Source organism: Tachyglossus aculeatus, chromosome X3, assembly GCF_015852505.1.
Source record: "Tachyglossus aculeatus isolate mTacAcu1 chromosome X3, mTacAcu1.pri, whole genome shotgun sequence".
Taxonomy (NCBI): domain Eukaryota; kingdom Metazoa; phylum Chordata; class Mammalia; order Monotremata; family Tachyglossidae; genus Tachyglossus; species Tachyglossus aculeatus.
In genome coordinates, this window is record NC_052099.1 from 11,125,303 (window position 1) to 11,152,610 (window position 27,308).

Sequence of the window (27,308 nt, forward strand, 5' to 3'; positions counted from 1 at the left end):
AAAAGAGAAGAAAAGGGAAAGATACTGAAGATTGGCCAGTTAAATTTGATCTGGGAATGGTTCCTGCATTACTCAGCTGGCAGGACTTTCCAATATGAGAATGACCTCATTTGATGAGGACAAAACACCATATTCTTTCCAGTTATCACTTGTCACAATTATTGAAGCTGAATTGTTCTTACCTTTCAAGTTTTCCTAGAAATTATCCAGTCCGTGGTGAGAGAGAGATAGATAATGATTAATTCAGCATCAGTGATGGTGGCTCAGTACTTTTACTTCCATATAGGAAATTGCACTGGGATTGCGGACAATTATTGCCCCAAAGGTACTGTAACTTCAGGTAAGGATGATGAAATATGTTTTCCACTGTGCTGTCCTTAAAGAGAAAAAATAATCTACAAGCAGTGCATGAAACATGTACACTAAATATTCCTCCTAAACTCTCAGTCTTGGGATTTAAATTTGAAGAGCTCTCTCAGCATCTAAAATATTATACTCCTAAGATCTCATCTTTCTATTTGAAAAGCATAGGGAGCTGTGCATAAACAAAGAGGGAGCTACTCTTCCTTCCCCTTCCTCCTCCAGCCTCCCTCCACACAAATAAAATTTTGGGCAGCCTTCAACTTTCCAAATCTTCTCAACCTGAGTCCTAGTCTGCTAGGCATAGAGAGGACCATACTCATATGTTGTTCTCCAGGTCTTGGGGGTCTGTCTTTATGGGTCAGAAAACTTACTGAGGATCTGAGATGAGGTTCTCCTGGTGCAATTGCTCTCCACTTCTTAAACCAGGTTGTTATTAGGAGCTAAGCGAGTTAGGAGCCAAGTGAGATGTGTTGGTGCTACTGCAAATGTGATCTGATGTAAGCAGTGTGGACTATTGGAAAGAGCACAGGTCTGGGAGTCAGAGGACCTGGGTTCTAATCTCATTTCTGACACTTTTCTGCTGTGTGACCTTGGGCAAGTCACTTCTCTGGGCCTCAGTTCCCTCATCTACAAAATGGGGGTTGAATACCTGTTCTCTGCCCTACTTAAATTGTCAGCCCCATGTAGAATCTGATTATCTTGTATCTACAGCAACACTTAGTACAGTGCTAGGCATATAGCACTTAACAAAACCCACTATTATTATTATATGATGATTATTATTATTTAGAGCAGACTTGTTGGGAAGGAGGGAAGAACCATGGCTTTGATGAATAGTTAGCGGTGCATAACCTGCTCTCTAGAACAGGATTTTAAAGAATTCTGAAGTATACAAAATGCTTACAAGCCATATTTTTCCCTCTTACTCTTAGTTACATAACTGATGGTGGCAGCCTCCAAAGTTCCTAATAGGGGTGACGTCTTTACAGTGATTATTCACCCCTCACATTCAAGCCGTCACCAAAACCTGCCGGTCTCAGCTCCGCAACATTGCCAAGATCCGCCCTTTCCTCCCCATCCAAACCACTACCCTGCTTGTTCAAGCTCTCATCCTATCCCGTCTGGACTACTGCATCAGCCTTCTCTCTGATCTCCCATCCTCGTGTCTCTCCCCGCTTCAATCCATACTTCATGCTGCTGCCCAGATTGTCTTTGTCCAAAAACGCTTTGGGCATGTTACTCCCCTCCTCAAAAATCTCCAGTGGCTACCAATCAATCTGTGCATCAGGCAGAAACTCCTCACCCTGGGCTTCAAGGCTCTCCACCACCTCGCCCCCTCCTACCTCACCTCCCTTCTCTCCTTCTACAGCCCAGCCCGCACCCTCCGCTTCTCTGCTGCTAATCTCCTCACCGTCCCTCGTTCTTGCCCGTCCCACCGTCAACCCCCGGCCCACATCATCCCCCTGGCCTGGAATGCCCTCCCTCTGGCCATCCGCCAAGCTAGCTCTCTTCCTCCCTTCAAGGCCCTACTGAGAGCTCACCTCCTCCAGGTGGGCTTCCCAGACTGAGCCCCCTTCTTCCTCTCCCCCTCGTCCCCCTCTCCATCCCCCCGTTTACCTCCTTCCCTTCCCCACAGCACCTGTATATATGTATATATGTTTGTACATATTTATTACTCTATTTTACTTGTACATATCTATTCTATTTATTTTATTTTGTTAATATGTTTGGTTTTGTTGTCTCCCCCTTCTAGACTGTGAGCCCACTGTTGGGTAGGGACTGTCTCTATATGTTGCCAACTTGTACTTCCCAAGCGCTTAGTACAGTGCTCTGCACACAGTAAGCGCTCAATAAATACGATTGATTGTAGAAGATACTAGTAATATCCGGATTATGCGTGTTTATTAAACTGACAAGAGAGTGGAAATAAATGAAATCCATCAGTCATCCTAATCCTCACTTTTACCATTAGTTTTGATCTCTCTGAACACACTGTTACAGTTTCTGAATCTAAGTGATTTTTAACTATTACTTCCATTTCCTTTCACTTCCTATTAGAGAACGCAATTACACCCAGCAAAATGGCCAGTGAAGATGCATCAGGATGAAGACTGAGGGAAGGGGGAGGAAATTCGGGACAGGGATCATCCACAAACTGGATATTCAGTTGCTGGACTCTAACAAATTTAGAAGTTTCTCAATCGTCCCAAATATCATTTTCAGGAAGATGCATTTCTGTCTTCTGAAAAGTACATAAAAGCCTTGAGGTAGTCCCTCTCTACATCTGAATGCCTTTCCTGAGGTTTCATTTGGGTGAGTTTAGGGAAAGGCCTGGGATGAGTGGAAAGAGTGGGTGTGGAATAGGAAAGAATCCAGTAATTTAGATTATAGTCAGTAGAGCCAGTATTTATCTTTTCCATTTATGGAGGCCTGGCCACTAAAGCATTAGACACAAGTCAGGAGTAGTTACCGACCGTGGCAACTGTGAAAGCCTGTAAAAGATGCAAACATGCATCTTTGCAGCTGATTTGGAGGCAGCAACTTGAGCCAACTGCCACCTGGGTCCTTGAGGAAGCCCCTATTTTAGAGGCTTCACACTTTCACCTCTAGTTCTGGAGTGGGGAATCTCTCTAAGTATATACTAATCCTTTGCTAAGTAAGCATACTAAGCTCCAAGCTGCTACCTTCTTCTAGTCCCTGAAAGACCTAGTTTCCTGGCTTTTGGCAGATTATCATTCTTCCTGCCATTACTGCAGAAAAAGGAAGATGCCAGTAATCAAATGGAAACCCGAATGACTGCAGACCATCTGGGCAATGCCCTGAGCTTATATAAATCATAGACTCAACTTCCACTATTTAAAGCAGCAGGGATGTAAACCGGTTTTCAGAAACTCACGTGCATGTGTTGAAAGGGCTGGTGGGAGAGAACTGGCCTGGAGAATTGGGGGGCATGGTGACAAAGAGGTGGGGAGAGACCTGCTGTGGCAGCAGGGCATAGTGGACAGAGCACGGGCCTGGGAGTCAGAAGGTCATGGTTCTAATTCTAGCTCCGCCAGTTGTCTGCTGGGTGACCTTGGGCAAGGCACTTTACTTCTCTGGGCCTCAGTTACCTCATCTGTAAAATAGGGATTGAGACTGTGAGCCCCTCATGGGTCAGGGACTGAGTCCAACCCGATATGCTTGTATCCAGCCCAGTGCTTAGTACAGTGTCTGGAACATAGTAAGGACTTAACAAATACCACAATTATTATTAGGTGGGGAGATTGTCCCAGCCGAAATCTTTACAGCTGGGGTTTTCACTAACCCTCCATCCCTCTACCCTTATGTTTCCCAGGCTAGCTCTGCCTGGCTTCCTTTCCTAACACCTCCACCATCACCATAATTACTACTACTAATTGTGGTATTTAAGCACTTACTATGATCCAGGCACTGTTCTAAGCACTGGGGTGGATATGAGCAAAATGGGTTGGACACAGTCTCTGACCCACATGGGGCTCACCATCTTAATCCCCATTTTACAGATGAGGTAACTGAGGCACAGATTAGGTAAGTGATTTGCCCAGAAAGTCATACAGCAGGCTGGTGGCAGAGCCGGGATTAGAACCCAGGTTCTCTGACTCCCAGGCCCATGCTTTTTCCACCTGGCCATGCTGCCTCTGAAGGAGCTGTTAATATTTCTTCAGAAAGGAGCTGAGACTCTGGAGGGCAGAATCAGGTTAAACATTTCTGGTCCACGCAGAGACTCTACCTCCATCTCGTGTAGCATCAAATTCAGTTATCCTGATTTCACTGAGGGAGAATGGGCTGCCCTAAGTCTGGGTGGAGATGCTTAGGCATAGTACAAGGGCATTCTGCTATTAAGACAACTTCATCATCATCATCAATCATATTTATTGAGCGCTTACTGTGTGTAGAGCACTGTACTAAGTGCTTGGGAAGTACAAGTTGGCAACACATAGAGACAGTCCCTACCCAACAGTGGGCTCACAGTCTAAAAGGGGGAGACAGAGAACAAAACCAAACATACTAACAAAATAAAATAAATAGAATAGATATGTACAAGTAAAATAAATAAATAAATAGAGTAATAAATATGTACAAACATATACAGGTGGTGTGGGGAAGGGAAGGAGGTAAGATGGGGGGATGAAGAGGGGGGATAATGATAATGGCATTTATTAAGCGCTTACTATGTGCAAAGCACTGTTCTAAGCACTGGGGAGGTTCCAAGGTGATCAGGTTGTCCCATGGGGGGCTCACAGTCTTCATCCCCATTTTCCAGATGAGGTCACTGAGGCCCAGAGAAGTGAAGTGACTTGCCCAAAGTCACACAGCTGACGATTGGCAGAGCTGGGATTTGAACCCATGACCTCTGACTCCAAAGCCTGGGCTCTTTCCACTGAGCCACGCTGCTTCATAACAATACTTAATGGTATTGACTCCAGGGTCTGGAACTGGTATTTTGAATAGGTGTTTGGGTGTGACCAGAGCGGGGAGGTATTTTAAAGGGGGAAAAAAAACCCAAAATCTTTCCTCCATCCACTTTTCCTGATTTAAATGTTTGCACTCCTGCTGATGTTGCTCTCCTGTTATTTACAACAGATGTGTTTTTTCACCTCTTCTATTAACGGAGGTAAGGAAACTTCATTATGGTACATTTCTGCAGAAAAAAAAACCTTGTGCTTGCAATTTTTAAAAGTATTTCATAATGTTTCATATGAGACCTTTAATCCCAATGCTATTTTCTCTAGATGTTTTATTAAGGCTTTGCATTTACCATCATTATCATCATACCATCATTATTATTATTTAGCATTTTAGTGAGGAAACCAAATTATGTGTAATATTCTCACAGTATAGTATAATCATTTATCTTCTGATTAACCCCTGTGATTTACAGGGACAAAATTCTAGCACACAGAGTGATCCTTGTACGTGAGTTCCATTCTGCTAAAAATATATACTAATAATATTTGCTACAATACTGTAGAATTTCATGTGCATAGGAAAGGGATCCATGTCAACTCTCAATTATCTATGGTAATTGGGAACAGGGATAATTTAAATCCTCCAGTAATGTAGAAAGCTTCATTCTAGCCAATACTTTTTAACCTCCTACTTCGACAACTCTCTTACAAGCACTACTTGTGAGACATAAAATAGCCTCATTTGAATTTCAACTCTTATTCCCCCTGCCCACCATTTGATGGAGAAGCTTAGTAGCAGTGGAATACTCAACAGGCAGGCAACAAAACGGAGAAAGAATAGGTGTAAGGCCAGAAAAATCCACATACTGGATAATCGGTCCCTGTATTGTAATAGTAATAATAGTGGTATGTGGTAATCACTGGGGTAGATTACAAGATAATCAGCCCCTGTCCCATATGGAGCTCAGAGTCTAACGGGTTTGAGGGGGAAGAAAAGCTATTTAATCCTTATTGTATAGAAGAGGAAACTGAGGTAAAGGAATCCAAGTGATTTGATCAAGGTCACACAGCAGACAAGTGGCAGAGCCAGGCTTAGAATCCAGGTCTTCTGACTTCCAGTCCTGTGTTTTATCCATTAGACCACACCACTTCTGGATTAAAAAGAATGTTAGCAAGGCTCAATTATTTGAGCCAAAGACTTTGAATTTAGAAGTTGTGAGTTTTAAAGTTGGATCTACCACTGAGTTATTGAATGGACTTGGAAAAGTAGCAGGGTAAAATGAGTTACAAGTGGTTCTAAATTCCTCTTTCCATATCCTCTAATGCAAGCTTAACAAACAATCTCTCAGGTTTTTTTTCCATTCCCATCAAAGAGAAGACCATGTTCAAGGCATTGGTTCTGAATACTTAGGAGAGCCTACACAATTTCAGCTTTAGGATAATAATTTAACATCATTAGATGTACGCTGCTGAGTTCAGTGTTTTTGTTATTGTACTGTGAATGAAAACTGTTCTTTGGGTTCAGAGATGGTAGTGAGGTTTTCCTCCACACGGTTGAGCACACCTGAAAAGATTGATGCTTAACTGGCAACTTATTTCCCAACTAACCCACTCCTTGAGCCGTTCCCTTCCCTCACTATGGAACCCCCACTCCATCATAGGAAAACTTCCCTTTATCGGAAAGCTTCCTTTCATCTTTGACCTTTTCCTGGCCCAGTCACTGCTGCTCCTCAACATCACTGAAATCTGACCCTTCCCAGATGACACCGTCTCCCCTGCTGCTCTCTCTAGAGGGAGGCCTCATCTTCTCTCACTCCCCAAGACTCACTAGAAGGAGGGAGCAGTCAATTTCCTTCTTGCTCCCCAATGCCGAATTCGCATCTCCACCAATGCTCTTTCTCTTCATTTGGAGCCCTTATAATCCATCTCTACAACCCACTCCAGTTGCTAGTCATTGTCACCTATTACCCTCCAGGCCCTACTTCCAACTTCCTGAACCACTTTAATCCTATTCGCACATTCCTTCATTCTTCATCCCTACATTGATTCTTAGGGACTTCAATATCCATATGGATGATTCCTAAAGCCCTTCCACTGACCACTTCCTAAGGAGTCTCCTATGAGATCTCAACTTCACTGACTTCCTGCTCCACCCCACCTCACCCTCTCACCAACTTGGACACACACTCGATCTCATCAAGGAATCCTCAGTACTTTCTATTGAGTTCTGTTTTTGGAAGGGTCAAAATCAAAACTCCAAATTTGGAGGCATTCTAATTCAGGTAAACTGGCTTTTTGATAGGTGCACCTGATTTTTTGCATAACTACATTGTCAGATATTTTCAATGAACAGGGGATATTTTGCCAAAATGTACCTGCCAGTTTCTAAGAGGAAATGAATTCAAAATTCAGCAATAGCAATCGATAATGAAATAGTCATGACAACTTAAGGATGTTGTGTAGTTGTCTTAATACCTTAATGTTTATGTCTTAGCATACAAACAGGACAAGAGGGGAGGGGTGGATAGGTGAGAGTGAGAGGAAAATCACATCAATATTTTTAATCTTGAAATGAGAGAAAAAGCGAGGACATTATGAAATTATAGGACACCACTTGAATTCTTGGTAGAATTTGTATGTTGTTTCTCCCCCCACCCCGGAACAGTATACAATTTGAGAATGAACAGAACGCATTTCATCCTGGCCTCTATTGACTGCTTCACCAGAAACTTCCTTTAGTTTTTCTTCAGGATTATGTTCCTTCCAAGATGAGCAACTTAAAACCCACACAAACCTTACCATAGTTATTTATTTTATAAATAGTTACAATGTTTTTATCTAGATAAAATTTAAAGGGTTTTCTGTCATGATGACTTGAGGAGTGCAAGTGGGAGGCAAACTCTGTGCCTCTTGGGCAGTAAAAACTATCAATTTCAGAAACAGCACAGTTTTTCTGTCGAATATTTGAAAAGTATTTGTTTACCCTATTCAGTCACGCTCCTGATACAAATTCATGACTGTGCCCTTGGTTGCACATAAGATGGAAGAAATGATTTTACTAAAAGTTTCTGTGAACTGTTAGACAAGGACAGGAAAAATGACCAAGTGTGGATGCTTTTTATTCTTTAGAATTGCAGTCTTTGCTTTTGTGCCTCCAGTAGAGCTGACACACTGAACTTGATGAAGCTGAGTTCTTGATGCTCTCCCAAAAGTCTGTTAAGGTGGCATATAGAAGTTGTTGATGAATGCACACAATATAGAAAGCATAGTAAAATGACTATGCTCTAAGAGTTGTCCAGGAAATGCTGGTGATTTGCTAGGTAATTGCCACTTTGTACTGAAATATCACACGATGTGGTTTTATGCTTAACATGATTTTCCTTTTAGAGTTTCTGTTAAAACACATAGGTCTTCTCTGTTCAACATTAGACATAAATTCTGAAGTTCTCTTCTCAGCAGGTCTTTTGCGGTGCTCGCTCACTGAAGGCTAGATGAGAAAAAACTTAATACAGCTGCGCACTCCCCAGTACAAAAATTCAGAAAGAAGAATTGTTATTGGAAAGAGATATAGAAGGGCGCTCATCACACAGGTCCACCCAACCTACTGTTGCTGCTGGGCTGATTGGATCTTAGTGGAAAGAGCATGGGCTTCGGAGTCAGAGGATGTGGGTTCTAATCCTGGCTCTGCCACTTGTCTGAGTTGTGACCTTGAGCAAGTCACTTAACTTCTCTGTGCCTCAGTTACCTCATCTGTAAACGGGGATTAAGACTGTGAGCCCCATGAGAGACGGGGACTGTGGCTAACCTGATTATCTTGTATCTACTCCACTGTTGTGGGTCGGAGATGACGTGACAGCATAAGACAAAACTCCACTGCTTAATAGGGTGCTTGGTACATAGTAAGTACATAACAGTAAAACCATTAATAGTCAATCGATGGTATTTATTGGACACTTACTGTACGCAGAGCACTGTACTAAGCATTTGGGACAGTACAACAGAGTTGGTAGACATTCCTTGCTATTATGATTATATAGTATATAATACACTTAAAGAATGGAGGCTCCATAATAATCATAATAATAATGATGGCATTTATTAAGCACTTACTTTGTGCAAAGCACTGTTCTAAGCACTGGGGAGGTTACAAGGTGATCAGGTTGTCCCACGGGCAGCTCAAAGTCTTTATCCCCATTTTACAGATGGGGTAACAGGCACAGAGAAGTTAAGTGACTTGCCGAAAGTCAGCTGACAATTGGTGGAGCTGGGATTTGAACCCATGACTTCTGACTCCAAAGCCCGTGCTCCATACTTATGCCTCCCTCCATCCATACTCCATCCAAGCTCACTGTGGTCAAGGAATGGGTCTACCAACTCTTCTGTATTATACTCTCCGAAGTGCTAAGTACAGTGCTCTGCACACAGTAAGCACTCAATAAATATCATTAATGATGATGATGATGACACCCTCTGGACAAATCTAGGCCTGCGATGACCCTTTGGCTTTGAAGACCACCTTTCATTGATCAAATTTGGGATTTGCCTGAAACCCAAGATTAACACTGTATCTTTGACCTCTCCTCTCCTGCCCTACTTACTTGTCCTCTATACTTGAGCAAGTTGATGTACCAAGTCTAGTGTGCATGAGTCACTTTGAAAGCTTTTCCATAAATGAGTCATTCTGCAAATCAAGATTTCTTCTCTTCTGTTTGACTAGCTTGTATGAGACTCAGATCATTTGTCTGAGGTTTCATCATTTGAGTCAAGGGCCTTTTTGTCCTTACTTTTTTCAGCTTTTTATGAATCTTTGCCTGTTGTTTCTACCATGAATTTGAACTTATCATATGTTATCAAAATAAAAACTTTTGCATTCCCACCCCTTTTCCCAACAGTATTTAATAGTCAATGGGATATATATGAGGGGTTTTCAACTTTTTGGGAAACTATTCCTATGTCCTTAAGGTTTCAGACAGTAAGCTCCTTGTGGGTAGGTAACGTGTCTACCAACTCGGTTATATTGTGCTCTCAGTTCAATTCAGTTCTATTTATCGAGCGCTTACTTTGGGCAGATAACTGTACTAAGTGCTTTGGAGAGTACAATATAACAGTAGACAGACACATTCCCTACTCACAACAAGCCTACAGTCTAGAGAGGGAGACAGACATTAATAAAAATACAAAAAATTAAAGATAGATGCATAAGTGCTGTGGGGCTCTCCCAAGCCCTTAGTACAACACTCTGCACACAGAAAGCACTCAATAAATTCAATTGATTTATTGATTTGAAGTGCTCCCACCATACCTAGTCTCTCTTCACACTAATCTCCAGCTTGTTTTCTCTCCTCTCTCCCACTGTCCTCACCGCCACCCCCCCCCCGACCCCAGCCCCAACCTCTATGTCAACTGCCTTCAACACTGTGGACCACCCCTTCCTCCTTGCAATATTATCTAACTTTGGCTTTACTTACACTGTCCTCTCGTGGTTCTCCTCCTATCTCTCTGGGCACTCATTCTCAGTCTCTTAAACAGGCTCCTCCTCTGCCTCCCACCCTCTGACAGTGGGGCTCCGTTCTGTGTCCCTTCTATTCTCCATCTTCACCCACTCCCTTGGAGAACTGATTCGCTGCCATGTTTCCAACTACCATCCGTTACATGGACAATTCCAAAATCTACCTCTCCACCCTTGATCTCTCTCCTTGTCTATAGTATCATATTTCCTCCTGCCTTCAAGACATCTCTACCTGTATGTCCCACTGACACCTCAAACTTAACATGTCCAAAACAGAACTCGTCTTTCCACCGAAACCTTGTCCTCCCCATCTTTCTCATCACTATAGATAACACCACTATCCTCCCATTCTCACAAGCTTGTAACCTTGGAATTATGCTTGCTCCCTCTCCCTTCTGCATCATCTGTACCCTTTAAGCACTTGATATTCACCCCACCCTCAGCCCCATAGCACATATGTACACATCTGTATTCTATTTCAATTCCTGCCTCCCCTTGTAGAGTGTAAGTTGCTGGTGGGCAGGGAATATGTCTACCAACATTGTTGTTTTGTACTCTCCCAAGCCCTTAGTACAGTGCTCTGAACAAAGTAAGTGTTCAATAAATACCATTAATTGATTGACTCCTGGAGTTGTCACCCCAGCAACTAACCACTGGGTCATAATGGTCATGACCCCTACAATACTTTGAGGTTCTGTCAAGGATACTTGTATGTCTGGTTAAAAACCATCATGGTAGATGCTTAGTGTTGAGAGTTAGTATCGAGTTTGTGTTTTGCACCATCTTTATTAATATGCTAAAAGAGTAGGCTGAGGAATAGCAACTGGAATTTTCCATATAGATATGTTTTATTTTAAATAATTCAGAATTGATTTTAATGATTTGTTTATTTTCTATGTAGAAAGTTTGTTAGTACATCATTATCTCTTTGGCTTCACCAGCTGAAAATATGGCCGAGTTGCTTCTCTAAAACACATTATGGTCAGAATGGCAATTTTTAGCCGTGTGCATCCGTTAGTTCAATTAAATAACCATACTGTGTGGTGAATAGTCCACAATCAACCATTCTGACCAAGTATTTCAATCCATAGTGGGTTTAACTCACTTATGAGCATGAATTAGCAAGGTGTTCACTCTCTGCATTATAACAACGCAATTCATGTATACTGTGTATACAAAACCTTACCCAAAAAATAGGAAGGAAATAAATACCCTTGAGGGAAGGTTTTTCATTATCAAGACTTTCCTTTAAGGGGATAAGATTTATTGGAACCAAGGGATAAAAGCAGATGTTGTCGGGTAGGGCATGGAGAGAAAAAATAAGGATTATTCACCACCTTACCCCCAAATATCACAAAGATCACAGACAGTCCATAAAAACAAGCTAAGCTTGGTCACATCTGCAAAGCCCTTGAAAAATATTTGACTGTTTATAAATGGGGTCGGGGGGGCAGGTCACCATACTGAGGTAGCAGTAGAAGGAATCTGCTAGTCTGATCATCATCACCCCTGCCTTTTCCCTGCTTTGCCACATGAGTCAAACAGTGGGTGCAGGGAATAAGTTCTTCCTCCCATTGTATATTGCTGGGCAGGTCCCTGCCCCATTCTGGACCTCAGTCTTCCCCTAGGAGAGAGGCTTCCCATTCCCTAAGAAGCTGATGGACCCACTCCTATCCCCAAGAAGTTTGCTGTCACCCTCATCCCTGTTCCTCGTCCCCTCCACCTCCCACCCCCGCCCCCCCAACCAACCCCAACTCCCCAAGGGATGGAGGAGCTACCAGGTCTGATCTTCCCAGGCCGGTGCCCCTCCATAATTAGGATTGTAGTCACTTTCTTCAGTTCCCACCTCAGGGGTGGACCTCCCTACAGACTCAGCTTGGGTTGGCCCTAATCCCGCCCTCCGGGACTTCATCAGATGCTGCTTGTGAGGCCAAAAGAACAGCCAGGCAAGGGGAATTCCATGATGGGATGGAATGAGGGGAATTGGGTCAGGGTTGCCAATTGCAGAGAAGGATTTTTACAAACAGAATTTGTGGAAACCACTGCCCCTGCTGCTTTTGATCTGTCAGGAAAAGAGTTTGAAAGTCAGTAATTTTTATTCATACTGTTTTTCAAAGTTCTCCTCTGTGTGGACAACCTTGCCCCCAGTACCTGCTGGCTCTGGATTGGAAGCAGCATGGCATAGTGGATAGAGAATGGGCTTGGGAGTCAGAAAGTCATGGGTTCTAATTCTGGCTCAGCCACTTGTCTGCTGTGTGACCTTGGGAAATTCACTTCACTTCTCTTTGCCTAAGTTACCTCATCTGTAAAATGGTGATTGAGACTGTGAGCCCCATGTGGGACAGGGACTGTTTCCAACCCAATTTGCTCGTACCCACCCCAGCACTTAGTACAGTGCCTGGCACATAGTAAGCGCTTAACAAATACCATAATAATAATAATAATAATAATAATAATAATAATAATAATAATAATTATTATTATTATTATTATTATCTTGGCCTCATATAATAATAATGATTATTATTATTATATGAGGCCAGGACTTTAAGTGTGTGTCTGGACCATGGCTAAAGCAAAGGAAGGGATATAATGTGAGACACTTGTCCAGGCGTTGGCTAGTCTCTATATCCACTGGGCCTTTAGACAACCAAATATGTAGATAACAGCTTCTGGTCCTGTATTATACCAAGATGTTTCTAATGTTGGCATTTCTTTAAACTTTTTTCTCTTTTTTTCTCCTTTAGGTCGACAAAAAGATTGTCCGAACTGAAATAGGAGTTCTTCTCCGCCTTTCACACCCAAATATTGTAAGTTGTTTTTGACTCTAGATCTTACATACTATTTTCAAGGATTCTCATTTCCAAAGCGTAGTTCTCCTTCCCTGTGTATCTCCTTCCTAAGCATTTCCATTTTGCCCAAGAAAGGTACCTTACAGCTCAGTGCTCGGAAGGATGCGCTTTCCACATTCAAACTCCCCATGCTTCTTGTGGATTTTAGAACGTCTTCCCTTCCTCCAATGGCTAAACCTTTTCTCATTCTCCATTTCCCCAGAGGTAGAAGGATTACATGTTCCGATGTAGCTGGAACAGTTCTGGATTTCTGTAGATGGTCTTAGAGACATAAGCACTTAACAAATGCCATTATTATTATTATTATTATATATGAGTGTTCCAGATTTTAGGTTTCCCTCTCTACCCTGCTCTAACCCCCAGCTGCTTCTGCTCACTTATAAATGATTGAACTTCTATGTCTGCCCCCAAATGCTGGGGTGCTTTAAGCCCACACTTCTCCCTCTTCTCCCAGTTCTCATGATTTCCAAGAGGAAGAGGAAGCTACATGAGCTTGGAATCATCATCATTCCACTCCAACCTGATTTCCTTGTATCCACCCCAGCGCTTAGTACAGTGCCTGGCACATAGTAAACGCTTAACAAATAGTGTTATTACTTACTATTATCATCATCATCATCATCATCAAATGCCATTGTTATTTCCCACCCAGAGTGACTCTATGGATAGAGTTCTCCAGAACGTCCCACAAGAATAATATGGTTAGCCTATTCTAGGTGACTCAGCTTTGGGTGTTCTTGCAACAAGACTGGGTAATTGAAACATCAATCTTCAAATGAAAAGGGAAAAATCAGGGCAGAATATAATGAACTGATTCTGGAGAACCTCTGGCAAGACCTAACTGAGGTCTTCAATCATCAAGGAAACCAGTGGCCAAATAACAGTACTAATTGCTTCATTGCAATGAAATTGAAATTGACTAATATTCCATATTTTGCCATGAGGGTGTTTTTTACACTCTGTTTTAGGCAGTTCTCTGAGGAGCAGCGTGACGTAGTAGATAGCACACAGGCCTGGGAGCCAGGGGACCAGGGTTCTGTTCCTGGTTCTACACTTGCCTGCTCTGTGACCTTGGGCAAGTCACTTAACTTCTCTGTGTCAGTTTCCTCATCTGAAAATGGGGATTCCATACTTGTTTAAGACTGTAAACCCCATATGGCATAGGGACTATGTCAGACCTGATTAACTTGTATTTTACCCCAGCACTTAGAACAGTGCTTGACATATAGTAAGTGCATAATAAATATCTTTATTTTGTTTCATTTCTTCAATATGTAGTACTGGAGAAAGGTGAAAAACATGAAACTCATGGTATACTTTTGTATTTTTCCTAGATAAAGCTGAAAGAGATATTTGAAACCCCTACAGAAATCAGCCTGATTTTGGAGTTGGTCACAGGAGGTGAGCTGTTCGACAGGTAAGTGATTTATGAATGCCACTTGTTTCTGCTTTGAGCTACAAAGAGGCATTTTATTCTTGGAAACTCATCCAAGGAACAAATAACATAAATCTTCTGGAAATGAATCCCAAGGCGGGCAATATTCAAGAAACAACCGACTGAATAGCAAAACTCAGGGGAGGTTGGAAAGCAGACAGCCTGGTTGAACATTTAATTACATTTGTAAACATAGCTCCCTCCTCTTTTAAGTTGAGAAATTCTTTAAAAACACTATTGCACTCAAAGTAAAAATTGTAGCATAAGACTAATGTTAGTGGTTTATGAGAAATAATAGTCTTACCTGATGCAAATTGAAGAATTGCATCCTCTACCCCTTCATGTTTGATATTCCATTCCGAACGGTAGACTATCTTAATTATACTCCTTCAAATAGCAAGTTATTTTAATTTTTCAATAAAAAACTATATTGACACTTCCAAATGAATATATGCATTCAAAATTTCTAATTATGTTTTTGCTGGGCTCAGTGCAGAAGCCAAAATTTGTAGTATCCTTAAAATTGGCTATTGGGCCCTAAATTGGTTTTCTTGATATTGCTAATTTCCCCATCATGTGCTGTGTCAAAACTTGAAATGACCTATATAGATTCAGAAAAAAAGTTGTAAAATCACTCACAACCAGAATAGACAGTGAGAGATAGCATGCATGCACTACTTTGTTTTAGAAAATGATATTAATGGTGGGGAAATATTATCCACGTGGGCGGTGTGTGGGTGGAAAGACTTATGCAAGGCTGAAAATCTTTCCCTTTGTGTGTGCGCATGTAAAAGTAGTTCCTGCTGTGTTGATGCATTTGTCCCATACAGTGTTGGCCTCTTGATATCCTGATCTTCATGAAACTGCCACTCAATAAGTCACTACCAGATTGCCTTACTGTGGTGTTCTCCCAACCGTCCACTGTATATCACGTTGTTCGATATGGTGCTTTACTATATTTTAAAATTGTTTATTCTGCCCTCCCAGCTCAAGATTGCCCCTTTCAAGTTCATGATGCATCAGTTGCTTGGGTATCCTGCTATCATTCATTATCTGGCCAGTGAAGATGCATAGCAGTGGCTGTTGCTACCATGCTGGTGGCTGCTTGAAAACCAGGACCCCGTTATTGATAATCTTGCCACGGGCACTAACGCAGTTCCCCGGGATTTATACAAATAACATCAGTACTTCTAGGGCAGCCAACTTTAAATTTTCTTTGCTTATGGGGGACAGGGAGACCTACAACAGTTGAAGCCACAGAAAAAAAACAGAACTCATGCTAGGCGATGGAAACTTTTCTCCCGAGCTTCTTGTCAAGCCAGGCTGTTCAGTTGTATCAAAATTGGTGAATTCAAATTTCACCTGCAAAGTCAAGTAAGGTAGGAGAAAGGGAATTTTTTTAAAAAAACCCAGCCTATATAGCTTTAGGCTGGATAACCAACGGCTTGAATAATTTGGTTCCTTATATCTAGAGAGGTGCAGTTGCCTAGTGGAAAGAGCACAGAATCAGGAGACCTGGGTTCTAGTCCTAGATCTACCACTTGCCTATTGCGTGACCTTAAGCAAGTCACTTCACCTCTTTATGCCTCAGTTTGCTCATCTGTAAAATGGAGAAAAACAGTTTATAATAATAATGGTATTTAGTGCTTACTGTATGCCAGGCACTAAGTGCTGGGGTAAATACAGGATAAGCAGGTCCCACATGAGGCTCACAGAGTAAGTGGGAAAGAGAACATTTTGCAGATGAGGGAAATGCGGCACAGAAAAGTGAAGTGACTCACCCAAGATTACACAGCGGAGCAGAGTTGGGATTAGGACCCAGGCCTCTGACTCCCAGGCCCATGCTCTTTCCACTAGAGACTGTGAGACCTGCTTGGGATAGGGACTATGTCTGATCTGATTATCTTGTATCTACACCAGTACTTAGCACAGTGTTTGGCACATACATGCTTATGTATCCCCCCATCCCCTAAAAAAAGTCTTCCCCACGGCTCCCTCTAGTTATTGCCCCATCTCCCTCCTACCATTTCTCTCCAAACTTTTTGAGAGAGTTGTTTACACCCACTGTCTCCACATCCTCTCCTCCAATTCTCTCCTAGATCCTCTCCGATCTGGCTTCCACCCCCTTCACAGGAAAAGCCCACTCTATCGTAACCAAATAACTTCCTTCTCAACAAATCTGATAACCTCTACTCTCTCCTAATCCTCCTTGACCTCTTAAATGCCTTTGACACTGTAGACCACCCCCTTCTCCTTGAAACTTTATCCAACCTTGGCTGCATTTGACACTATCCTCTCTTGGTTCTCCTCTTATCTCCCCGATGGCTCCTTCTCAGTCTCTTTTGCTGGCTCCTCCTCCACTTCCCACCCTCTGACAGTGAGGTGTGTGTGTGGGGGGGTGTCCCTCAAGGCTCAGTTCTACATCCTCTTCTATTCTCCATCTAAACCCACTCCCTTGGAGAACTCATTCACTCACCTGGCTTCAACTACCATCTCTATGCAGATAATTCTCAAATCTACGTTTCCAGCCCCGGCTTTCCTTCCCTGCAATCTCGCATTTCCTCCTGCCACCAGGATATCTCTACCTGGTTGTCTCACTGTCGCCTCAAACTAAATAAATCGAAAACTGAACTCCTTATCTTCCCATCCAAACCCTGCCCTTCCCATGTCTTTCCCATCACTATAGACAATATCACTGTACTCATTTCTCTCATTCCACCCACATATTCAATCTTTCACCCAGTCCTGTCGGTTCTACCTTCACACCATTTCTAAAATCTGCCCTTTCCTCTTCATCCATATGGCTACCATGCTGATCCAAGCACTTATCTTACCCCACTTTCACTACTGCATCTGCATCCTTGCTGATCTCCTGTCCTACTGTCTCTCCCCACTCCAGTCCATACTTGACTCTGCTGCATCGATCATTTTTCAACAAAAGCATTCAGTCCACGTTTCCCCATTCCTCAAGAACCACCAATCCCTGCCCATCCACCTCCATATCAAACAGAAACGTCTTACCATTGGCTTTAGAGTACTCAATCAGCTTGCCCCATCCTACCTCACCTCACTGATCTCCTACTACAGCCTAGCCCACACACTCCACTCCTCTATCACCAGCCTACTCACTCTGCCCCAGTCTTGTCTATCTCACTGCCGACCCCTTTCCCACATCCTACCCCTTGCCTGGAGCTCCCTTCCCCTCCATATATGCCAGAATCCACCACTCTCTCCACCTTCAAAGCATTATTAGGGTCATATCTCCTCCAAGAGGCCTTCCCTGATTAAGCTTTCTTTTCCCCAGCTCACTCTCCCTTCTGCATCATCTATGCAGTTGGATCTGCGACCTTTGCGTAGTTTACATTCACCCCACAGCACTTGTGTGCATGTCTTTAAATTACAATTATAAATTATGTATTTATATTAATATCTGTCTCCTCCTATAGGCTGTAAGCTTGCTATGGGCAGGGAATGTGTCTGCTAATTCTGTTGTACTCTCCCAAGTGCTTAGTACAGTGATCTGCACATAGTATGTAATTGGCAGAATCTTTTATAAATGCAGTGGTAGCCATTAACTAGGCTTTTACACAGTTGCACATTATGAGATTCTTAGATTTAGCTTCTCTTAGGAACTGCGCACTTTTGGACAAATAGCTTTAGATTCACCAATTATGCCCTCACTCAACCTATGTAGGTGTCAAACTTTGTAACTTAGAAACCAGAACAGTCAGGCATTATTGGTACAGTTGATTCAGCTGTAATTACCTAAGTATTCAGACAAAACAAGGATTATTCTTTACTCAGATAATTCTAAACACAATGTTACTGCAAAATGGAAAAAATCCCACTTCTGGTTGTGTTTTCTTGGGGCTGAATTGACCAGACTAGGTGTCTCTACTATTCAAAATCACCAGGTTATTACCAATGTCTACATTTCACCTGAAGGAAATGGGCATTATGTGGCTTCCTTAAATAGAAAATAGCAGCCAGTAATATGTTTAGGTAACTGACATGTCTTTGTGTATGTTAAACATAGACTTTTGCTTATATTTAGAACAAAACAGCCTCACGGGTACAAAACAAAATCTGGTCTGCCAACATTTCTGCCTCCCTAAAATGTTTATCAACTCATCCCTTACTAGAATTGTAGAGATGATGTATTGAATCGAAGCAAACATCAATTACCCAAAGCAGTAGTGGGTGGTGGATTTTAAGGTAGGCCCTGCAGTAAGAGTAGTGTCTTATCACATACCTCAAATCTAGCCTACACTGGGAGTTATACTGGCTTTCTTTTGAGCACCCATTTGTAGGAATGAAATGGCACCACCAATAACAGACCTCACCTATGCCAGCAACCTTAGCTTTATCCTTGATTTAGCCTTCTCTTTCAACCACCATATTCAGTCTGTTGCCAGATCCTGGTGGTTGTTCCTCCATGATCCACTCATTCCTCTAAATCCAAATGACCACCACGCTGGCTCAGGCCTTTGTCATATGTCGGCTTGACTACTGCATCAGCCTTCTCGTTAGTATCCCAGGCGCCATTCTCTTCCCGCTAGGGGGTATATAGTTCACTCTGCTGCCAGGATCATTTTTTTTAAAGCAACAATCTGCACATCTCTCTACTCTTGATTGCTCAGAAAAATCCAATTGTTACTCACTCTTATCCTCATCCGGAAGAAACTCCTGGCCATAAGCTTTAAGGCACTCAATCAGCTCTCTCCACTCGTATCCACTCTCTCCTCACACTATATTCCAGCTCATACTCTTCATTTTCCCTGTGCCTCGTTCTCATCTCATTTGCCTTTGATCCCTTGCTCGTGCCCTCTCACCTGTGACGATCTCCCTCCCCCTTCAAATTAGACAAACCACAGCTCTCCCCATCTTCAAAGGGCTTCTGAAATCACCTTTCCTCCTGAAGGCCTTCCTGGATTGATTTCTAATCTCCCCACCTGATAACCTCCTACTGCCATTTCAACACTTCCACGCTGCTGAAGCACTGATGAGCATATATTTATACTCTTTCCTTCTTAACTGTAATTTATTTTAGCACCTGTCTCCCCCACTGTATTGTAAGTGCCTTGAAGGCAGGGATCACGACTACTAATTCTATTGTCAAGCCTTTAGTACAGTGCTCTGCACACCATAGGCACTATTAAATGATAGATTGATTGTTGATCTAAAGATGATGGCTGTCATTGCTGATAGTCTATTTTTCATTGTCCCAGCAGGTTCCTCATCCCAGCACTTTCAGGGTGTACAGAATATTGGGGTTACCTCAACCTTAGGCATCAATCCTAACCCATAGCCTTAAAACCCCAGCTGCCTAAAGAATTTCTGGGCATGTGCAAAGCTATTTTAATGAAGAATGACAATGACTGAGCTGTATTTCCATGCCCTGATTTTCTGTATAGATAGCTATAGCTATAGATAGATATATAGATATGCTCACATAGATATCTGAAAGTAAAAATTGACTCTAACCAGGATGGGGGATGGGGGCCAGGGCACTTAAGCCTGGTCATTGTGTCTGATAAAACTGGGGTTGCACAGTGGGTGGAAGGAAGCAAATCATTTTGAATCATAGTGGCAGCGACACTCTGCAGGTACATAAGTTAATTGTGATCAGGGAATGTGCTTATTAACTCTGTTTTAGAGTACTCTCCTGAGTGGTAGAATGCTCTGCATACAGTAAGTGCTCAATAAATACCATTGACTACAGCCCAGTGTGAAATACCATTGACTACAGCCCAGTGTGAGCGAAGGGAAAGCCGCAGGCTTTATGACCGAAAGCGGGGGAGGAGGAGGAGGAACATGGAATGGCTTTCCCTCTTCCCCACCCTGGAGCAATACCCCACCTTACCTCAACCCTACTCTGACCCAAAGTAAAACACTTTTAGGCCTCCATTGTTCATAACTTTGAAAATTATTACTCACCCACTACAAATTGAATGGCCAGGATAGTGACATCTGGAAAATCTATGATATTTTGTCATCCTCATCATATTTAATGGGTTCATCCTAAGGCCACATAGCCATATTTTTTTTATGTCTTGCTCCTTGCAGAACTCTCAGTCCTCAGGGAAGATACAGATGTATCTAGGCTGTAGGAACCTAGGTAGTCTAATAGAGATGAGATGAATGAGCCTGTAGGCAAAAACAGAACATTACACAAATTTATATTCACATACTTGCTCTTGTTTAGACGGGGAGGAAAAGGAGACCATAAAAATGTGGCAAAGCTTAGTGATTGTGTTGGGATGAGAGAGGTGTTCTGCCCTGGATAACAATGAAGAGAATTATACTTGAACAAAATGCCTCACCAAAATTCATTTGCTAGGGATAACCCAAGGTGAAACTTTAATATTTTATCATCACAAATTTAGAGAATGGCAAGCAGCCAAGAAAGCACTCAGCAAAGTCTTTCAACTTTGGTTTCCAAGTGAAATTGGTACTATGACATAGAGCACGGGCCTGGGAGTCAAAAGGTCATGGGTTCTAATCCCGGCTCCTCCGCTTGTCTGCTGTGTGACCTTGGGCAAGTCACTTCACTTCTCTGGGCCTCAGTTACCTCATCTGTAAAATGGGGATTGAGACTGTGAGCTCCATGTGGGACAGGGACTTTGTCCAACCCGATTTGCTTGTAAACACCCCAGCACTTAGTACAGTGCCTTTCACACAGTAAGCACTTAATACCTTTTGAGATACTGCTGGGAAAGATGGAATAGTTGAGAGAAGGGGCAGGTGGAGGGAGGGACTAAAGAGGAAGCACGTAGATACAGCGTGGCTTAGTGGAAAGAGCATGGGCTTAGGAGTCAGAGGTCGTGGGTTCTAAACCCAGCTCCACCTCTTGTCAGCTGTGTGACTTTGGGCATGTCATGTAACTTCTCGGTGCCTCAGTTAACTCATCTGTAAAATGTGGATTAAGACTGTGAGCCCCAGATGGAACAACCTGATTACCTTGTATCCCCCCAGTGCTTAGAACAGTGCTTGGCACATAGTATGTGCTTAACAAATACTAAAATTATTATTATTGGGAAAATGGGTTGGGGTCAAAATGGGTTCTCTGGGGGGGAACAGGACAAGTTTGCAATGAGGAGGTTGTGGTCGGATAGTGGGATTTCAGAGATGATGAGGGTAAAGATTGTACAGTGACTAAAGATGATGAGATAGAGTCTGTGCCGAAGTTGGCGAGTCAGTGAGGTGAGGTTGAGCAGGAGGTCAGTGGAGTTGAGAAGCGATAGAAAGTGGGCAGTGGAAACGTTGTTGGGAACATCTATGCGAGTATCAAAGTTCCCAAGGATCAATGTAGGGATGGAGAAAGAGAGAAGGAATGTGAGAAAGGGATTGAAATGGTTAAAAAAAAGTTGGAGGTGTGGCCTGTGATGATGATGATGATGGCATTTATTAAGCGCTTACTATATGCAAAGCACTGTTCTAAGTGCTGGGGAGGTTACAAGGTGATCAGGCTGTCCCACGAAGGGCTCACGGTCTTCATCCCCATTTTACAGATGAGGTAACTGAGGCCCAGAGAAGTTAAGTGACTTGCCCGAAGTCACACAGCTGACAATTGGCGGAGCTGGGATTTGAACCCATGACCTCTGACTCCAAAGCCCATGCTCTTTCCACTGAGCCATGCTGCTTCTGTGGAGTGGTAGATGACCATGACTAGTATCTTTCTAGTGACTGGTAAATTTTGTTTCCTTTTGTCTAATACTAATGTATGAGGTGAGTAATCACAAAGAATTTATTAGAAATTTGCAGGTTTTTAAAGTGCAGTCTGTGTACAAATGCTCAACCGCCTACATGACTCATCCATGGGAATAAGTTGGACATGCATGCTATAAGTGACTGAGATTGTAAACTCGTACTCTAGACTGTAAGCTCATTGTGGGCAGGGAATGTGTCTGTTTATTGTTGTATTATACTCTCCCAAGCGCTTATTACAGTGCTCTACACACAGTAAGCTCTCAATAAATATGATTGAATGAATGAATGAAAGATCCTTCATCAGTTGTAGATAGCAAAGTATTCATACTTGGGAGTTGCTTCGCATAGAATGTAGGAGACTCTCATTGGGTAGTTTAACCACATCTTCCATTTTATCAAATTGAAGGTTCTGCTAATAACTTGGCATTTATTAACATCGTATTTAGAGTCTACTACTCAGGTCATTGATCAACTCAGAGCAATGTTCATGAAGGTGCTTAATCAATTTAAATCATGTTTGGGATAAAATAAAAGTCTAATATAGATATGAAATTGGAAATTAAGTACCTGGCTTTAGTTTGTCTTGTGGATTTAGTAACTCAAAACTAGCAAAATGGTGAGTTTATGAATTACCCCGTTGCTTTTCGTGCTGGTTGCAATTTATTGCTGGTATCAGGTCAAATAAAAATGGTCTCCACATTTACTCTGGTAAAACCTCCCCCTTAGAAATAATCACTGTTTTTAGGTGAGGGAGAAATGTGACTTTGAAGGGCTAACTAGCATCTTAAAAGCTTTTTGATATTCTGATATTCCAAAGTTCTCAGGCACCCCGGTCAGAAGACAAGGGATGGCGAAGAAGCCGCTATAAGGTGTTTTTAGTGCAGGCCATATTAGAAAAAAATTGCCATGCACAAAGCAGCCTTAATATCACTCCTCCGTTGGTCATCACCCTCAACATAGCCCTTACAGCTTTCAGTGGAATCAACGCAAAGTACAGTTTTCTGGATATTTCATGCTGAATTGGGGGAAGAAAAAGATGTCATGTAAAAGGTGAAAGAATCATTACACAGGGTTGGGTAGGCCCTCTCTGGAGCTCATCTTCATCGCTCTTACTTCAGGGAGGTTATCCCTAAAGTACAATATTTCAACAACATCACAATGAGAATCACTTAAATCAGGCTTGCCTGGTAAGAGCACAGATAGTCCATGTTATTCACAATTAGTGGGAAGCCAACATGTTATATTTTCAGGGCATATGTGTTAGCAAAAGGATTCCAAGGTGTTAGTGTGATGCAAGAAAGTCCTGAGATATGCACACTGGCGTTTTGACATACTTTCTATTCTTGTATTCCAAACCCAGGAAAAGCCAAGATGGTTTTAGATTGTAGACTCATGCCAGAACTCAATTCCATGAAGATGACTTCAATAGACTGCTATAGACCCCAGCTTTTCTTAAAGGGAATTAAAATTTCCTCATAGAAATGCATGGACAAAATATGTTGCCAAATCCTTAGCTCTCTTTTTTGTGTTTAAGATTGTGAAATCCAGACAGGGAAGGTGGGATTTGTTTGCTATTAACTGTGACACATTTAGTAGCTAGTTGTTTTAAAATGGGATGTTTTTTAGAGAAAGTTTATTTTCATTTGATTTAATCTGTTTACATGAGAAATGTCATTTAACATTGTTCATTAGGTCATCTTAAATGTAATAGTGAAAATGGTAAAGTAACAGTTTTAAGAAGCCAGTGCAAATTGCCACAGTGAGAAACAGGAAGGGTTCATTCATTCACATTTGAATTTTATCTGCTCAATAAAGGCATTTAGGTCATTTAAATAAAAGCCCCCATTTTTTTAGGCAGACGATAAACTTGGATTTTATTTGATGCTATTTGTTTGAGTTTTGTAACTCTTCTTAATAAGCTGTTTTCCAATTGTTATTATAAATAGTCATACATAGATTTTCCTCCTGTGGACTCTGTGGTAAATTGTGGATTCATTAGCTATCAGGCTTTAAAATGCCAGCATTCTTTGTAGACAACCCCTAATTTTCCACTCTTATATTAAATCAATCAATCAATTGTATTGAGCGCTTACTGTGTGCAGAGCACTGTACTAAGCGCTTGGGAAGTACAAGTTGGCAACACATAGAGACAGTCCCTACCCAACAGCGGGCTCACAGTCTAGAAGGGGGAGACAGAGAACAAAACCAAACATACTAACAAAATAAAATAAATAGAATAGATATGTACAAGTAAAATAAATAAATAGAGTAATAAATATGTACAAACATATATACAGGTGAAATCTTTGGTTTCCATTCATCAAACTTTACTGGTGGCAAATTGACCAAAAGGGCTTTCATCTTCTCAAAGCACCATAAAACTCTTTTCCCAAGAATTTCATTTTAAATTCCTTCTTATTTAGAGTCCATATAAGATGGCTTATATATAGATATATAGTGTAAGGGACAGAAAAAGGACAATATTCTACTACTTCCTTTTTTTTAATAGGATGAACCTAGATTTCTTGGCTATATTAATTCAGTTTCAGAAATATAAATAGTACTGTAATCTAATTTTAATTTCCCAAGGTAAGAGTGACATGAAAGAACCCACGACAAACTAAGACTGCCTGAACTTGTTGACCCCTATGTCACTGAGTCCTCCTTTACCAGTAATAATCATTCTGCCAATCTCCTCCTTTACCCTTGGCTGGGATCTATCCTCATGGACACCTGATTGTGAAGCAGGAGGTAAGTGATATCCCTTCTGATTGTATGGAATCCATTTGGCATTTAGAAGCAGCATGGCCTAGTGGAGTCAGAAGGACCCAGGTTCTAATCCTGGCTGTGTCACTTGTCTGCTGTGTGACCTTGGGTACGTCATTTAATTTCTCTGGTCCTCAGTTACCTCTTCTGTAAAATGGGGATTCAGACTGTGAGCCTTAAATGGGACAGGGACTGTGCCCAATCTGATTAACTGATTAACTTTGTATAGTGCCTGGAACATAGTAAGCACTTAACCAGTGCCATTAAAACAAAACAAAACCACAAAAAAAGGGATGTAGAGTTTACATCATCCATGGTCCTTGACCTTAATTTATTATGCATGCCTTCTTGCTGCCATATATGGAAATAATCATTGAGATCTGTGTTTTTAATGTATATTAGGCACACACAATAAAAAGGAATAGTTGCTTCCCTTTCCTTCTCCTTGTCTATCATTACCCCCAAGTCAAGTCAAAGGATGTAGTGTAGCCTAGTAGATAGAGCACGGGCCTGGGAGTTTGAGGACCTGGATTCTAATCCAGGCTCTGCCACATGACTGCTGTGTGACCTTGGGCAAGTCACTTAATTTATCTGTGCCTCGTTCCCTCATCTGTAAAATGGGGATTAAGAGGGTGAACCCGAAGTGGGACATGGAACTATGTCCAACCTGACTAGCTTATATCCACCCCAGTGCTTAGTACTGTGCCTGGCACAGAGTAAGTGCTTAGTAAATATCATAAAAAGTACACTGGATAAGTAGGTTAAGGTTAGATCCTTTGTAAACAGAACGTTGGAGACTTTGCTGTCACTGGATTGGGGATGGGAGCACCCCTTCAGTCAATCCGACCTTCCCCTTCTCCCACCCCTTTTCTTCTTAATTTCACCTTTTTTCTCTTTGGAAGACTTATGTAGTTGTCCTAAAGGAACTCATCCTTTTTCCAGCCCTCGATGGAGGAACTGAGGCAGAGAGAAGTGAAGTGCTTGCCCAAGGTCACACAGCAGACAAGTGGTGGAGCCAGAATTAGAACCCAGTTCCTCTGACTACCTTGCTCTTTCCACTAGGCCATGCTGATTCCCTAGAGAAAACGGGAAAGTTTGTGACCAAGGAGAAATTGTCATCTTATGACAGCTCTTTTACGGAACAATAGCAATTTAGAGAAATCGGGTTTTTATAAATAAGCAAATATTTCCGTTCCAGTTTCAACAAACTGAAATTGCAATTTCAAGTTCTTTAGAAAAGCATTTCATGTGGAGGTAATTTTGCTGTAGATTTCGCTGATATAATTTTTCTTTAATCAGATTTTCTTTGGCTGCTTTGTAAATTTTAATTGGAAAATAAGGTACAATTACTATAATTGAAAATTTGTTATTCACGCTGATTTTTTGGATGCATGTGTTTGCTTCATTAGGTAGCTAATTAATTTCATTATTCTTCTGACAACTGTAAACCTTTTTGTTATACAGCATCCATTCCTTTTCTAAAAATTGACATTTGTAGCAGCTGAAACAAGACTAGAAAAAATGGGAACACCACCTGGCCGTTGAGGTGGTGCAATAAAGATGTAGCTGGTAGAACAGAAAGAAGGGAAATATTCTATAAAACTAATTTAAAGTAGAGGCAAAATATTTCTTGTAAAGTGGAAATCCTGATCTAAGGTGGTTCACTACACTATGGATTCAGAGATCTTACTTAAGGTTTAACTAAGTTCATCAGACTTTTCTTAGTCAATATTTTATTCTTTTATATTTCGTATAATGTGTTTTTTTGGTTTTCAATCATTTATGAAACTGCATCTTTATCTAATTGATAAAATGCAACCAAGAACAGGCTTAGGCATACTCAGAAACCCTGAATCATTATTATTAGAAGTAGTAGTAATAATAATAATAATGATGATATCTATTAAGTGTTTTCTATGTGCCAATCACTGTAATAAGCACTGAGATAGCTACAGGAGAAACATGTTGGGCATGGTCCCTGTCCCACATGAGGTTCACAGTCTAAAACGGGGAGGGAAATCAGGTATTTAATCCTCATTTTATAGATGAGGCACAGAGAAGCTAAGTGACACTTACCCGGTAAGTGGAAGAGCTGGGATTAGAACCCAGGATTCCAAACTCCATAGTCCTGTGCCCTTTATACTAGACCACCCAGCTACTCTAGTATGAATAATACTAATAACAGCAGTGTGTTTACTTATGTGCCAAGTACTCTGCTAAACACAGGGATTGATGCAAAAGAATCA

At 41.7% G+C, this 27,308-nt stretch overlaps 1 protein-coding gene across 1 annotated transcript in view; it reads left to right on the forward strand.

Annotated features, from left to right (window-relative positions):
* Window positions 1–27,308, forward strand: part of CAMK4 (calcium/calmodulin dependent protein kinase IV) — a 241,572-nt gene that overhangs the window by 121,073 nt on the left and 93,191 nt on the right. Inside the window, exons 3-4 of the mRNA XM_038770360.1 lie at window positions 13,047–13,109; window positions 14,486–14,568. Coding sequence (XP_038626288.1) covers window positions 13,047–13,109; window positions 14,486–14,568 — 146 coding nt within the window. The remainder of the gene's footprint in view (window positions 1–13,046; window positions 13,110–14,485; window positions 14,569–27,308) is intronic.